The sequence below is a fragment of the Heteronotia binoei genome, chromosome 14 (genome assembly GCF_032191835.1).
Source record: "Heteronotia binoei isolate CCM8104 ecotype False Entrance Well chromosome 14, APGP_CSIRO_Hbin_v1, whole genome shotgun sequence".
Taxonomy (NCBI): domain Eukaryota; kingdom Metazoa; phylum Chordata; class Lepidosauria; order Squamata; family Gekkonidae; genus Heteronotia; species Heteronotia binoei.
In genome coordinates, this window is record NC_083236.1 from 71,089,293 (window position 1) to 71,104,276 (window position 14,984).

General features: G+C 53.4%; 1 protein-coding gene across 1 annotated transcript in view; it reads left to right on the forward strand.

Annotated features, from left to right (window-relative positions):
* The window catches only part of LOC132582814 (B-cadherin-like), a 39,320-nt gene that overhangs the window by 16,841 nt on the left and 7,495 nt on the right, over positions 1-14,984 (forward strand). The window contains exons 3-9 of the mRNA XM_060254536.1: positions 9,161-9,452; positions 9,516-9,636; positions 11,323-11,478; positions 11,974-12,118; positions 12,829-13,004; positions 13,600-13,728; positions 13,930-14,115. Of these exons, the coding sequence (XP_060110519.1) occupies positions 9,161-9,452; positions 9,516-9,636; positions 11,323-11,478; positions 11,974-12,118; positions 12,829-13,004; positions 13,600-13,728; positions 13,930-14,115 (1,205 nt within the window). The remainder of the gene's footprint in view (positions 1-9,160; positions 9,453-9,515; positions 9,637-11,322; positions 11,479-11,973; positions 12,119-12,828; positions 13,005-13,599; positions 13,729-13,929; positions 14,116-14,984) is intronic.

Here is a 14,984-nt window from a genome sequence, read left to right on the forward strand (position 1 = left end):
ACATTTGGGTTCAGAAATCACTCCAGTCCCCAAGAAGTAAGGACCAGTCCAAGTGTTCTAATTCCAAATGGGGGCATGACATCACAAAAGTGATGTCACATCCTTGCTAGGCTCCACCCCCAAAGTCCCCAGGTATTCCCGGTGTTGGACCTGGCAACACTACAACCCCTCAAAGGGATAAGATACAAATATTTTATTGCAATCTGGTGTAGTGTGATTATTCTTGTTTCCACTTGTTTTTAATTTGGTTTAATTTGTTTTCCATGATTTATTTATTTATTGAAATCAATAGAGTGCATTTATTGAATGTTATGAACCACCAAGGCCGTCTAAAAATCTCATTAAGTAAATATTTTTTGAAGTTTCCATGTTTATCAGACTCTTCTCCCTGTGGCTCCCCCCCCCCCCCGCCCCTGCGAGTACGCTTCTGTTGATGCTTTCCCTTAGTTTCTAAGGGATGCCCTTGTCTATTTAAAAGGAAGAAACATTCCTCTTGTCAAGCTCCGACTGGCAGGGTGTCACCGCCAGGAAAACTCTGCAGTTGATAGATGCACCCTGCCTTTGTTCTTGGCTCCAGGTGGATTCCATGCAAAGTCCCTTCTGGGGTGGGTGGGGGCCTGACACAGTCTCTGCCCCGAGGAATTTGCCTCCCCCAGGTTGAGAGGTGGGGCAGGCAGGAGATGGAGAAGGGATGTGAACAGGGGCAGAATCTGCATTCATTCCAGGCATATGAATTCGGCTTGGTTTGGGGAGAGGCTGAGACCACCTCCTTGGACGGTTTGCTTTGGCCAGCCCAAAGGGCCAGTGGCATTCGCAGGGCAGAAAGGGGCTCTGAGGAGGATGGGCAGGTTGGGGAGCGCTGGTTCACTGAGCCCACTGTGGTCTCTTTTGGCTGGGAGTGGCTTGGCTGAGGTTCAAGGAGAGAAGGGCTTTTCCGACTGTGCTCCATGCAGTCCTTTTTTGCATGGGGGGCCTTCTGCATGTGAATCCAAGCCTTTGTCTGCCTGCTGGGAGAGTCAGGAAAATGGTGGGCTGGGCGGGGGGGAGCTGTTTCTTGCTGCCTCGCTTGTTGTGCCTTGGTTGCCGGTGCTCAGTGTGTGTTGTGTGTGTATGAGTGACACAGCTGGGGCTCCCAGAGAGCCTCCTCAAAGGGACAGGTGAGGACTGTGGATCTGCTGGGTCCTGCCTAGACATGGCTGAGTCAAAATGCGCATTCCCTTCAAAGTGGGCCAGCAGGAAGAACAGGCTGGGTGCTTCCTTCCCTCCCCCACAGGCGGAGTCCAGGCCGAGCCCTTCTCTGCTGCTGGCTTCTGGGGCCAGGGCTGTCTTCACCAGACTGTCCTCTCCCCACTCCGGGGGGTGGGGTGGGGGAGGGCAGTGCAGGAAAAGGCATGTTGTGCATGCTGGCCACCCCTGTGCTAGACTGAAAGTGTTTAGCCTTCCAGGTGCCAGAAAGAATCCTGTTTAGTTTTGCTGCAGGGATCTCCAGCCCTGGGGTTGTGGGGAGGCAAACAGGAGCTGCGTCCAGCTCTGTGCAGGAAGAATGCAGCGGAGAGGGGAATGCTACAGACCTCCCCAGGCTGAGCCCCCATTACTCTCCCCCAGGACAGTTGAGTCCAGACACCTTCCCCTGGATCAGACCTTGGTGCTGCTGACCTGTCGTGAGTGACGCTTCTGTGGCAGCCCCTGAGACAGCCAAGCCCTCCGTCGTTGTGCTGCGGATCAGGTAAAGCTGGGTCAGCAGAGTGGAACAAAAGGGCACGTTGGCCACACCCTGGAGACAGACTCTGTGGCTGCAGCGGCCAAACAGAAAGGCTGGAGGCAGAGCAGGATGCCAGGGGGGTCCAACTCATTTGTTATGAGGGCCGGATCTGACATAAAGGAGACCTTGTCGGGCTGGGCCACGCCAGGCCGGGTGTGTACCTAGTTAAGATTAGGAAGCCGAGATATAAAGGACACAAACATGACTAAAGATTTTTTTAAAAAACTTAAAATAAAACATGCTTAAAACATTAGCACTTTTCGGTTTTAAAGGAGCTTTCTTTGTATCTCTCCCATGGGATCCAGGGAACTGGGCAAAGGAAGCTCTGGCTCTTTCCCTCCTTCCCCAGGGGACCAGGTTTTGCTCTGAAACTCGTGCGATTGAGCAAGCCTTGCAAAACAAGTTGAGATGTGGAAGGAAGCAAGAGAGAGGGAGAAGGAAGCAGACAAGAGCCAGTTGTTTGGGGGCCTGAGAGGAGCCCTCCTGGGGCCTGGTTCGGCCCTCGGGCCACTTGTTTGACACCCCTGGGCTAGTCTGTCTGGCGCAGCGGTGAAGGACAAGAGTCCAGAGGCACCTTGGATGGGAGACCACCAAGAAAGCCCAGGGTCACTACGCAGAGGCAGGCAGAGGCAAACCTGGGCGGTCCAGGCTAGCCCTATCTTGTTGCTAAGCACTGGTTGCTACCTGGATGGGGAGAGCACACCAAGGAAGCCCAGGGTCATGAGGCAGGCAGCGGCCAGCCGCCTCTGAACGTCTCTTGCCTTGAAAACTCCATGGCCTGCCACCCTTCATCCTGCAGGTCCTTGCTGCTTTTGAGTCTGCCCGCCAGTGGCTGGGTTCAGTGTTGCTCACGTGCCAGTCTGTTTATAACCCACAGATGATGGGGAACAACTTCCTGAAGAGGAAGTGAAAGCCCAGCAGCTCTTGGTTGCACAACGCTGGCTGCCTGTGGGTTGCTCATCCCACCTCCGCCTTGTTTCCTTGAAGAGATACTGATCCTCTAGCTGCATCTGTTACGCAGCCCAGCCAGATCTCCCGGAGTGTGGTGTGTCTCTGGTGGTTTTGTTGCCCAACAGCCTGAACAAGCTTCCTCTCCCCCCGCCCCCCCCCCCCCCCAATATTTTGTCATCTTCTAAAGATGTTGCTGCTTGTGGCTTGTGCAAACTCGTCAATCAGAACAGCTCAGTGGCTGTGTGGGCTTTTGGCTTGGCATCGTTGCCCTAGCATCTCCAGTGGCACTTTGAAATGTAGGTGCGCTGAGTCTTCTGAACCTCACCTACCAGGAATGAGGCTGGGCTCCTTTCACATCTGGCCTTGGCTGCTTGGACAGCCAGAAGGACTGAACTCGGTTCTCCTTCTCCAGCACTGTGTGGATTGGCCAAGTGCCCTCTATTTATTCACTGCCACAGGAGGTGGCGGCAGCTACAAGCACAGGCAGCTTCAAGAGGGGCTTGGATAAACATCTGGAGCAGAGATCCATCAGTGACTCTTAGCCACAGTGTATTGTTGGAACTCTCTGTCTGGGGCAAATGATGCTCTGTATTCTTGGTGCTTTGTGAGGAGGGCAGTGGGAGGATTTCAAATGTCCTGGCCCCACTGATGGACCTCCTGAGGGCACTTGGGGGGGGGGGGGGTTGGCCACTGTGTGGCATAGAATGTTGGACTGGTGGGGCCACTGGCCTGATCCAACATGGCTTCTCTTATGTTCTTATGTCTGGGGCAGTGATGCTCTGTATTCTTGGTGCTTGGGAGGGGCAGCAGTGGGAGGGCTTCTAGTGTTCTGGCCCCACTGATGGACCTCCTGATGGCACCTGGGTTTTTATTTTGTTTTGTTTTTGGCCTCTGTGTGACACAGAGTGTTGGACTGGATGGGCCATTGGCCTGGCCCAACAGGACTTCTCTTGTGTTCTTATGTTTGGGGCAGTAATGCTCTGTATTTCTGGTGCTTGGGAGGGGCAACAATGTGAGGGCGTCTAGTGTCCTGGCCCCACTGGTGGACCTCCTGATGGCATCTGTGGTTTTATTTTGTTTTTGGCCTCTGTATGACAGAGTGTTGGAATGGATGGGCCACTGGCCTGATCCAACATGGCTTCTCTTATGTTCTTACGTGACACAGAGTGTTGGACTGGAGGGGCCACTGGCCTGATCCAACATGGCTTCTCTTATGTTCTTATGTGACACAGAGTGTTGGACTGCAGCGGCCACTGGCCTGATCCAACATGGCTTCTCTTATGTTCTTATGTGACACAGAGTGTTGGACTGGATGGGCCACTGGCCTGATCCAACAGGGCTTCTCTTATGTTCTTATGTGACACAGAGTGTTGGACTGGAGCGGACACTGGCCTGATCCAACAGGGCTTCTCTTCTGTTCTTCTGTGACACAGAGTGTTGGACTGGAGGGGCCATTGGCCTGATCCAACAGGGTTTCTCTTCTGTTCTTCTGTGACACAGAGTGTTGGACTGGATGGGCCATAGGCCTGATCCAACAGGGCTTCTCTTATGTTCTTATGTGACACAGAGTGTTGGACTGGAGGGGCCACTGGCCTGATCCTACAGGGCTTCTCTTATGTTCTTCTGTGACACAGAGTGTTGGACTGGATGGGCCACTGGCCTGATCCAACAGGGCTTCTCTTATGTTCTTCTGTGACACAGAGTGTTGGACTGGAGGGGCCACTGGCCTGATCCTACAGGGCTTCTCTTATGTTCTTCTGTGACACAGAGTGTTGGACTGGATGGGCCACTGGCCTGATCCAACAGGGCTTCTCTTATGTTCTTATGTGACACAGAGTGTTGGACTGGATGGGCCACTGGCCTGATCCAACAGGGCTTCTCTTATGTTCTTATGTGACACAGAGTGTTGGACTGGATGGGCCACTGGCCTGATCCAACAGGGCTTCTCTTATGTTCTTATGTGACACAGAGTGTTGGACTGGAGGGGCCACTGGCCTGATCCAACAGGGCTTCTCTTATGTTCTTCTGTGACACAGAGTGTTGGACTGGATGGGCCACTGGCCTGATCCAACAGGGCTTCTCTTATGTTCTCTAGGACCGCCTTCTGATGGCAAGGGTGACCAGCTGGCTGCCTCCTCCTTGCTCTTCCCATTTTTGATCCTACCTCCTGAGTGTTTCCACAAACTGAATTTTCACCTTCCCCGTCCCTTCCTAATCGGCTCCCAAGGGTCTGTTTGCCAGGAGTCAGGCGAGCACATACCTGCCTGCTGGTATGAAGTGTGTGCTTTGATGTAGGGCCTCCTGCCCTGGGAGCTGATGGTTCTGGCCTGGCTGATGCTGGAAACAGGGATGCTCAAGGAAAGGGCAGCCTGATCTGTAAGGCAATTCTGGGATGCCTGCCTGCTTCAGTTCTGCTCAAGGAGGAGGGAAATAGAAGCCCTCAGTGCCTGCCCCTGCCAGAGCTGAACATGCCACCAAGGCACCTGGTAGGGTTGCCAAGTCTGTGTTGGAAAATACCTTCAGGCTTTGGGGGTGGAGCTGGAAGAGGGCGGGGTTTGGGGAGGGAGGGGCCTCCAGTGCACTGGAGTCCACCCTTCCAAGCAGCCCTTTTCTCCAGGGGAGCTGAGCTCTGCCAGCTGGAAATGATCAGTTGTAAAAGCAGGAGATCTCCAGGTCCCCCCTGGAGGATGAGAAAAAACGTAGGCGGCTGTGAACATTTACCGTGCAAAGAGCAATTACAACTTGTGTAACAGCTGGATACAAGGATTACACACTCTCCACAAACATTATATCAGTCTTAATCGCACTCTGCAAAATATTGAGTATTTATGTTAACGGCGTTTAAAGGGAAAACACCACAATCAACTTTTTAACAACAATACTTCTAAGGGAAACATGCACGGTTTGCCAGGTTCAAACAGCAGTCACTTCTGTATGCAACATGCAAAGTTTGCAGTACACTCGACCAACAACATTTACATAGGTAAAATGGTTCTTCTGTTGGAACTGATTTCCTTATAATGCTATGAGCTTTGGTTCCAGAGACATAATCACGCGGTCAAAGAAGAAGACGTTCAAAACACGTGAAGATAAGAAAACCTAGGAAGCATGTTACCATGTTATTGAACCTATAGGTGTGAACAATCAACAGAAAAACCACCTTTGATTCATTCTTCTAAGCCTACGCCTTATTTAAGGACTTGTCTTTGTCGGTGGAGTATTCTGCAAACTTTGCATGTTGCATACAGAACTAACTGCTGTCTGAACCTGGCAAAACGTGCATGTTTTCCTTAGAAGTATTGTTGTCAAAAAGTTGATTGTGGTGTTTTCCCTTTAAATGCCGTTAACATAAATACTCAGTGTATTGCAGAGTGCGATTAAGACTGATATAATGTTTGTGAAGAGTGTGTAATCCTTGTATTCAGCTGTGCTACACAAGTTGCAATTGTTCTTTGCACAGTGATTTTTTCACAGCCTCCTACCTTTTTCTCAACCTCGGCTGTGTTTCCTTTGTTTAGTTGCCCACCTGGAGGCCGGCAAGCCTGGCCTTTGGCTGCTCCACTGATCCTCTGTACTTAGAGGAAAGGCCGAAGGCTTTTCCAAGCAGGGCTTAAAAGCTGCTCAAGGCCCCTGGCTGGCTGCTATCAATAGAAGGGCTGCCTCTGAGTTTCCTGCTGACCTTGGTTCTTGGGCTGATATTGACTAAAGGGTTGCTGCCTCAGGGGATGCTGGGCTGGGCCAGAGTGTGATGCCGCCTTCAGGCCCTCGGCCTCCCTTCCCGATGCCTGCTGTGTTCGAAGGACCTTCCTTCAGCTGGTTGAGCTGGCAGAGTCTGGGTCACAACATGGTGGCAGGAGGCTGCAGAGGCAGCTGGATGCAGGGCGGAGAGAGGAGCTTCTGAAGCAAGCGAGTGGCCTTTGGCCTGATGCAGAGAGCTTCAGTGGCAGCAAAAAAGAGAGATCTCCTCCGACTGTCCTGTGGCTGGAAAGCGGTGTTGGGGGGAGGGCCGTAGTTCCATGCACCCCCCCCCCCCCAATCTGCTCTGCGGGCCAAGGGAGCCACCACAGAGGAGGTTCAGGGCTGGAGGGAGAAAAACTTGTTGCTTGCCTGTTGAAGTAGGGCTCCCAATCGACAGGTGGGGCCTAGAGATCTCCAATTGATCTCCAGAGGACAGAGTTCAATTCCCCCGGAGAAAATGACTGCATTGGAAGGCGGACACCACGGCATCACTTCCTGCTGAGGTCCTGCCTTCACAAGAGCCAGTCTGGTGTCGTGGGTAAGTGTGTGGAGTCTTATCTGGGAGAACCGGGTTTGATTCCCCACTCGTCCACTTGTAGCTGCTGGAATGGCATTGGGTCAGCCAGAGCTCTCTTATCTGGGAGAACCGGGTTTGATTCCCCACTCGTCCACTTGTAGCTGCTGGAATGGCATTGGGTCAGCCATAGCTCTCTTATCTGGCAGAACCGGGTTTGATTCCCCACCCCTCCACTTTCAGCTGCTGGAATGGCCTTGGGTCAGCCAGAGCTCTCTTATCTGGGAGAACCAGGTTTGATTCCCCACTCCTCCACTTGCACCTGCTGGAATGGCCTTGGGTCAGCCACAGCTATCACAGGAGTTGTCCTTGAAAGGGCAGCTGCTGTGGGAGCCCTCTCTGCCCGCACCTACCTCACAGGGTGTCTGTTGTGGGGGGAGAAGATATAGGCGATTGTGAGCCACTCTGGTTCAGAGAGAAGGACAGGGTATAAATCTGCAGTCTTCTTCTTCTACAAACCCCGCCCTCCCCAGGCCCCACCCCCAAATCTCCAGGAATTTCCCAACCTGGAACTGGCAAATCTAAGGTCAGTCACCACTTATTTATTTATTACTGTCAATTTTTATACCACCCGTTCTCTGCAAGCAGGGCTCAGGGCGGTGTACCAACAACTCATTAAACAACATACTGCAGAAAATACAGCATTAACACTCACAGCAAAATTTCAACCAACAATCCAGTGTAAACAGACGGCGGTCAAAATTCCCCAGAAGCGGCAGCGCCTGGCAGAGGGAGGGAGGGAGGGAGCGCGCCAGCCAGGGATGGATCCCGCAACCAAACGCCTGGCGGAAGGAACATCTCTGCCTTGCAGGCGCTGCGGAGCATCAGGTCCCCCAGGGCACGGATGTGCTACTGGCAGAGAGTTCCCCCAGGGTGGGGCCAGGGTGCATAAGGCCCTGGCCGAGGACAGCTGCATATCTCTTGGGCCGGGGACCACAAGCAGGTGGAGGCAGAAGGGACTGATGTGCAACTGTGGCCTCAGAACAGAGAGAGCCTGGAAGTGAAGCGAGGTTTCTTCACAGCCATCTGCTGTTTGCATTGGCGAGGACAGGCAACAACACCAAAACTATGGCTGTGGGACATAAACGTCTGCTATTAAACACAAGCAACAAGGCTTTACTTCAGTAGGCCTCGGATTCAGCAGGAGCTCACAGGAGCACAGCTCCTGAACCTTTCTGAGGGTTCCGCCTCTTCCTCCCCACCTACCTTGTCCATTGAATAGTAGGTGCAGCTGCATAACAATCCCTCGATTAGGAGAGCAGGCAGACGGCCAGCCACCAGGGGCTTTGCCCCAGCAGCCCTCATTAACCTCTGGAGAAGCCCACGCCACCCTTTCTCCACTTCTTATGTGATTCTGGGTGGTGGGTGGCTTGCTGGCCTTTTGACTGGGTGGGGAGGGCAGCTCAGGAGAGCCCCAGGCGAGTGAGGCCTGCTTGGGCTGGCTGGCTCTCTAGCCAGCCCAAGCAGGCCTCACTCACCTGGGGCTCTCTTTCTTGTGTTGGGTCACCTTTGGCAAGTGGCGGGGGGGTGGCCCAAGAGTGTTTCTCGCTCACCTGGGGCTCTCCTATCTTGTGTCAGGTTGCTTTTGGATGTTGGGGGGGGGGCAGCATATGCTAATACGTTATGCTAATGAGCTCCACCACCCATTTTTCTACAAAACGACCCCTGTCAATTCACTAACTTACGCCAAGTGGGATATAGTCCATTGTAAGTAATATAAAAATATGGAAAATCTTATTGCTGTGTGAATGTTATGCTTAAAAGTTCATCTCAGGAATAGTTGCTAGTTGCACAGTGCAAGAGGAGCACAGGTGGCACAGCTGAGCGGAGCAGACGCCATGGAGGCCCCTGAGTTCAGAGACACAACTTGTGGCTCTCCTCCTCCCCCTGCCCCCCCCAAAGCTGTCTGCCAATAATGGCCACATCTGCAAAAAACCCAAAGCCGCTTCAAAGATGGGAGTTGTGTGGTTGGAGAGTCTGGGCCGAAATGTGCCTGTTTGCGTGAGGGCGCTTTAGGTGGAGTGCTGCTGCCCCCTGGTGGCAGCAGCAGTGGCGAGTTCCGATCCTGTAATCTCCCCTGCTGCTTCTTTCCTTGGCTCTTCTGACCTTTGCCCTCTACCCTCCTCCTCCTGCAGTGAGCTTCCAGAGCTGCACAGGAAGGACCCATGCCCCCTACGTGTTGGACGACAGCCACTTCGAGGTGCGTGGAGGCGTGGTCTCGGTCAAACGGCGCCTGCACCTCCATGGCCGTGAATGGAGCTTTGGCATCTTTGCCCCAGACTCGGCTGGCAAGCAGCACTCTGCCAGAGTTGTCATCAGAAGTCGCCACCATCACCACCTGCATCAGCACCACGCTCAGGAGGTAGGTGTGCCGGCTCCTGCTTGCCAGCTGGGCAGGGAGCCACTGGGCCCTGGAGCCTCCCCTGGGTCGCTGAGCCAGCTGTCGGCGTTGTTGTCTCTCCAGGAGCCCCACCACCAGCGGAGTCCAAGAGAAGTGCTGATCTTCCCGGAGGCTCGTCCTGGCCTGAAGCGGCAGAAGAGGGACTGGGTCATTCCCCCCATTAATTGTCCGGAGAATGAGAAGGGGCCCTTCCCCAAGCCACTGGTGCAGGTAAAACTCTGGGGCTTCTCTTCTCTCTGCCTCTTCCAGGAAAGGAAGGGGGGGAGGTGGTGATCCTGCCATATGGTGGCCATCTTGAGATGACGCCATCCTGAGCCGTGGGTTGGCAGTACCTTAAGTTGCAATTCTGGGTCTCCAGAAAACTCCATCAAACTCTTCCTGGCTTCCCACTGAGATCTTAAGGAGATAGGGCAAGATGGAGGTATTATAAACCATCCACTCTTCAGCTGAAGTCCAAATCCTTGGCAAGTGGGTGCTTGGGGGCAGGGAGGGTGAGTTCATCCCTCAGGGCAGTAGGACCCAGTACTTAAGAATGTCAGAAGAGCCCTGCTGGGTCAGACCAGGGAGGGTCCATCTAGTCCAGCCTCCTGTCTCACACAGGGGCCAACCAGTTCCTCTGGAGGGCCAACAACAGGGCAGAGAGGCCGAGGCCTTCATATGAACCTCAGAAGAGCCCTGCTGGATCAGACCAGGGAGGGTCCATCTAATCCAGCCTCCTGTCTCACACAGTGGCCAGCCAGTTCCTCTGGAGGGCCAACAACAGGGCAGAGAGGCCGAGGCCTTCCCCTGAGGAGAGCATCAGAAGAGCCCTGCTGGATCAGACCAGAGAGGGTCCATCTAGTCCAGCCTCCTGTCTCACACAGGGGCCAACCAGTTCCTCTGGAGGGCCAACAACAGGGCAGAGAGGCCGAGGCCTTCCCCTGAGGAGAGCATCAGAAGAGCCCTGCTGGATCAGACCAGAGAGGGTCCATCTAGTCCAGCCTCCTGTCTCACACAGGGGCCAACCAGTTCCTCTGGAGGGCCAACAACAGGGCAGAGAGGCCGAGGCCTTCCCCTGAGAAACACCTCAGAAGAGCCCTGCTGGGTCAGACCAGGGAGGGTCCATCTTGTCCAGCCTCCTGCCTCATCCCTGATGTTGCCTCCTGGCGCTTGAAATCAGAGGCTTAGTGCCTCTGCAAGTGGAGGTTCCCCTCGGTTGTCATGGCTAGGGACCACTGATAGACCTCCCCTTCATGAATCTATCTTATCCCTTTTCAAGCTGTTTGTTCCTGTGGCCCTCACTACATCCTTTGGCAGCAAATGCTACACTTTAACCATTGCCTGTAGTTCCAAGAGCCCCTGTGGAGTGGCTGAGTGGCTTTGAGGAACATGGGTTCTCCTTCATGTATTTATTTTAGTCCATTTATACTCAGCCCTTCCTTTGCACTAGGGGTTCCATAATGGCTTCCATCATTCTCCTGTTCTCCACGTCATCTTCACAACAGCCTTGTGCAGTAGGCTAGGCTGGGCGGGTGTGACTGGCCCAGGGCCTCCGTGGCAAAGTCGGGCTTCCAACTGGAGTCTCCCGGCTCCTAGTCCCACACTCTGAACAACTCTAAGCCACCATGTTGGCTTGCGGGGGCCTCTGTCCAGAACTGCGGGGCCATCACAAACAAGGCGGCACCCAGCATCAACTGTCTTCTAGTCTGGAAAAGGCCCCTTGAGAGCTGCTGACTGTCACTGTGCTTCTTTAGGGCCTCTGTTTGCTCTGCAGCTGCCCGTTCCGGCAGCTTTCTTGGAGGTTCAATAGGGCAGAAAGCTTAGCCTGGCACTCCCTTCATGCCATAGGGAGACTGGGCCCCCTTCTGAAGTCACCTTGACCTTCCCCACCTTAACTGACTCCCCATTTCTCACCAGATCAAATCCAATAAGGACAAAGAGACCACCGTTTTCTACAGCATCACCGGGCCAGGAGCGGACGCACCGCCTGTGGGCACCTTTATTGTGGAGAGAGCGACTGGCTGGCTGGAGGTGACCCGCCCGCTGGACAGAGAGGCCATCAACAAATACGTCGTGAGTCCCCTTGGCACAGGTGGCATGTGGGGCCCATAGTCCCACCTCCAGAGGCTGCCCTTGGCAGGGAGCAGGGAGCCTCCCTGGGGGTCTTTAGCTGCACCCCAGAGCCCCCGAGGTGAGCTCTGCTTGTCCCTCCCCTTTGTGGGCTTCCCTGAGCATCTCTTGCTGTGAGCATGGAAGTAGCAGGCAAGCATCTGGCTGCATCACCAGACAGGGCTCATGGGTTTGGTTTTTGTCCTGCCCTCCCTCAGGAATCAGAGTGCAGCAGAAGTTGTTTTCTCCCTCCCGCTTCCCGTTTATGCTCACAACCCCCTGGGGGAATTAGTTAGGTTGACACTGGATGGGGCTGATGCCAGGTTGCCTGGTGAGCCTCAGGGCCAAGGGGGTTTGAACCCACGTCCCTGCTTTCCATCCTCTGCTCCTTGAAAATATTTCCCACCTGGCAGCTTCCTGATGAGTGATGGTCATCACCTCCCCCCCCCCCCGCCCCAGCTCTTCTCCCACGCAGTCTCTGCCAACGGAGAAGCCGTGGAGGACCCCATGGAAGTGATCATCAAGGTGAGCGACCAGAACGACAACCGGCCCCAGTTCACCGAGCCCGTCTTCTATGGAGCAGTGCCAGAAGGAGCCACGCCAGGTAGGCCGAGGGGCGTCTGGGGGAAGGATGGCAGGCAGTGCCAGAGTGTTCTTCAGGAGGGTCTTCCTGACTTGGACATAGATGTAATGGAGGAAAGGGGGTCGGGTGGTACCAGCTGAGGCTTCCCAGCCAGGTGTGCAGCATTTCACAGCACCCTAAACACAGTGTTTCCAAGGCATGTGGCTCTGAAGTTGGGTCCCTGTAGGTGCTGAGCCAGAGAGAGGTGCGAACTGTGCACGGATCCTGCCTGGCTCAAGTTCACTCAAGGGCAGAAGGGTCTTTTGCTGCCGTCCTAGGCAGACTCGCTTCTGTGTCCTTGTTTGTGTGATCTGCTTATAGAATCATAGTTGGCTTGAAAGGTACCTCCAGGGCCATCTAGTCCAACCCCCTGCACAATGCAGGAACTTCACAAGTACTTTCTCATACACACCCAGTGGCTTCTGTTCCATGTCCAGAAGATGGCTAAAACCCTCCAGGATCTCTGGTCTAAGTGGCCTGGAAAAAATTTGCTGTCTGACCCCAAAGTGACCATCAGCATTTCCCTGGGCATGTAAGAAGGGGCCACGCGAACTAAGCATTGAGAGAGCCCTTCCTGCCCTCCTTCCCTTGATCTGCCTAAATTCACAGCATTTAATTTAATAATTAAGATAAATTATGCAGATGCCTTTCTTTGGAAGCTGAGATGTGACCCTTTGGATCTGTGTCCCCAGGGACCAACGTGGTGCAGGTCACGGCCACTGACGCAGACGACGATGTGGACTCCTACAACGGGGTCGTCTCCTATTCCATCCTGAGCCAAGACCCTCCACAGCCCCAGCCCCAAATGTTCACCATCAACAGGGATACGGGCATGATCAGCGTGGTCGTCTCTGGGCTGGACAGAGAGGTGAATGCCTGGCAAAAGTGTGTGTGTGTGTGTTTGCACATGTGGCGGGGGGGGGGGGGCTGTGCTGAGAGAGGGAGGGGCAGCCTTCTTCATCCGTAACTGTAATGAAATCTGGTGGGAAGGAATGAGGACCAAGGGCCCAACTGGGCACAGGATGGCTGCCTCTTACCTCGGCCCTTCAGGAGAGGCTGCAGTCCTGCACTCAGCGAAAGCTGCCTTCGGCTACATTCCTCACCCCTGGACTGTGGAAAGAATTTGAGACAAACAGAGAAGAGTCTGAGCTGCGTACTAGACTTAATACCCTTAAGAAGTTAATCCCCCCCCGGGATGTTACTCTATGGCAATTTACATTTTTTTTAATGGGGAGCTACTGTACTGAAGGTCATAGTGTAAGTTTCTGCTTCTTTATTTGGATGTTGTATTCTGTTGTTAGTTGTGGTCTTTGATTGTTGCAAGGAAGCCTGTCTGTGTATCTGAAGTTCAGTAGCCCTGGACTCCTGAAAGGATGTGGCCCTCAGCCAAGACGGCGGTGTCCTTCTCTTTCCTGGGGAGGCTCACCAACTCCCACAATGCCATGCATCTTTTTTGCTTGCAGCAAATCCCCAAATACACGCTGGTCCTCCAAGCTGCAGACATGGAGGGACAAGGCTTAACCACCACAGGGACAGCTGTGATCACTGTCAGTGACGCAAATGACAACCCTCCGATTTTCAAACCAACCACGGTAAAGTAGCTCCTCCTCTTCCCGCTTCCACCTGCATGGGCTGCTGCCCATTCCCCATGGATGCTGTTTACTCTCCCCCACCAGCCTGACCTTTTGGCTTGGTGACTCCAGCGGAAGATGTTGGAGAGCAGGGGGGAGACTATTATGGGCTGTACAGCCAGTCGAGGGGATGGTATTAGACACTTTCCCTTTGTGTTTCAGTATGATGTCACCGTGCCAGAGAATGCGGCAGGGCTCCTGGTTGCCAAACTGCATGTGGAAGACTTAGATCAAGAAAAGACTGATGCTTGGAAAGCCAGATACCAAATCGTCTCGGGGAATGAGGGAGGGAATTTCGATATCACTACCGATCCTCAAAGCAACGAGGGCCTCTTGAGAACAGCTAAGGTGAACAATAATAATACTTTTATTTATATCCCGCCCTCCCCGCCGGGGCAGGCTCAGGGCGGCTCACAACACATAGCTACAATGTACAATAAAAACCATACATGATCATTACAATTACAATTATATAAAATCATTAAATCATTAAAACAACTTGTATTAAAATGAACATTATGGTGCTATAACTTAGGTCTTCTATAAAATTCAGTGATTAAAATATATCACAAGGAGTCATAAGAACAGAAGAGAAGCCATGTTGGATCAGGCCAGTGGCCCATCCAGTCCAACACTCTGTGTCACATAAGAACATAAGAGAAGCCATGTTGGATCAGGCCAGTGGCCCCTCCAGTCCAACACTCTGTGTCACAGAAGAACATAAGAGAAGCCCTGTTGGATCAGGCCAGTGGCCCATCCAGTTCAACACTCTGTGTCACATAAGAACATAAGAGAAGCCATGTTGGATCAGGCCAGTGGCCCACCCAGTCGAACACTCTGTGTCACAGAAGAACATAAGAGAAGCCCTGTTGGATCAGGCCAGTGGCCCATCCAGTTCAACACTCTGTGTCACATAAGAACATAAGAGAAGCCCTGTTGGATCAGGCCAGTGGCCCATCCAGTCCAACACTCTGTGTCACATAAGAACATAAGAGAAGCCCTGTTGGATCAGGCCAGTGGCCCATCCAGTCCAACACTCTGTGTCACATAAGAACATAAGAGAAGCCCTGTTGGATCAGGCCAGTGGCCCATCCAGTCCAACACTGTGTCACATAAGAACATAAGAGAAGCCCTGTTGGATCAGGCCAGTGCCCCCTCCAGTCCAACACTCTGTGTCACAGAAGAACATAAGAGAAGCCCTGTTGGATCAGGCCAGT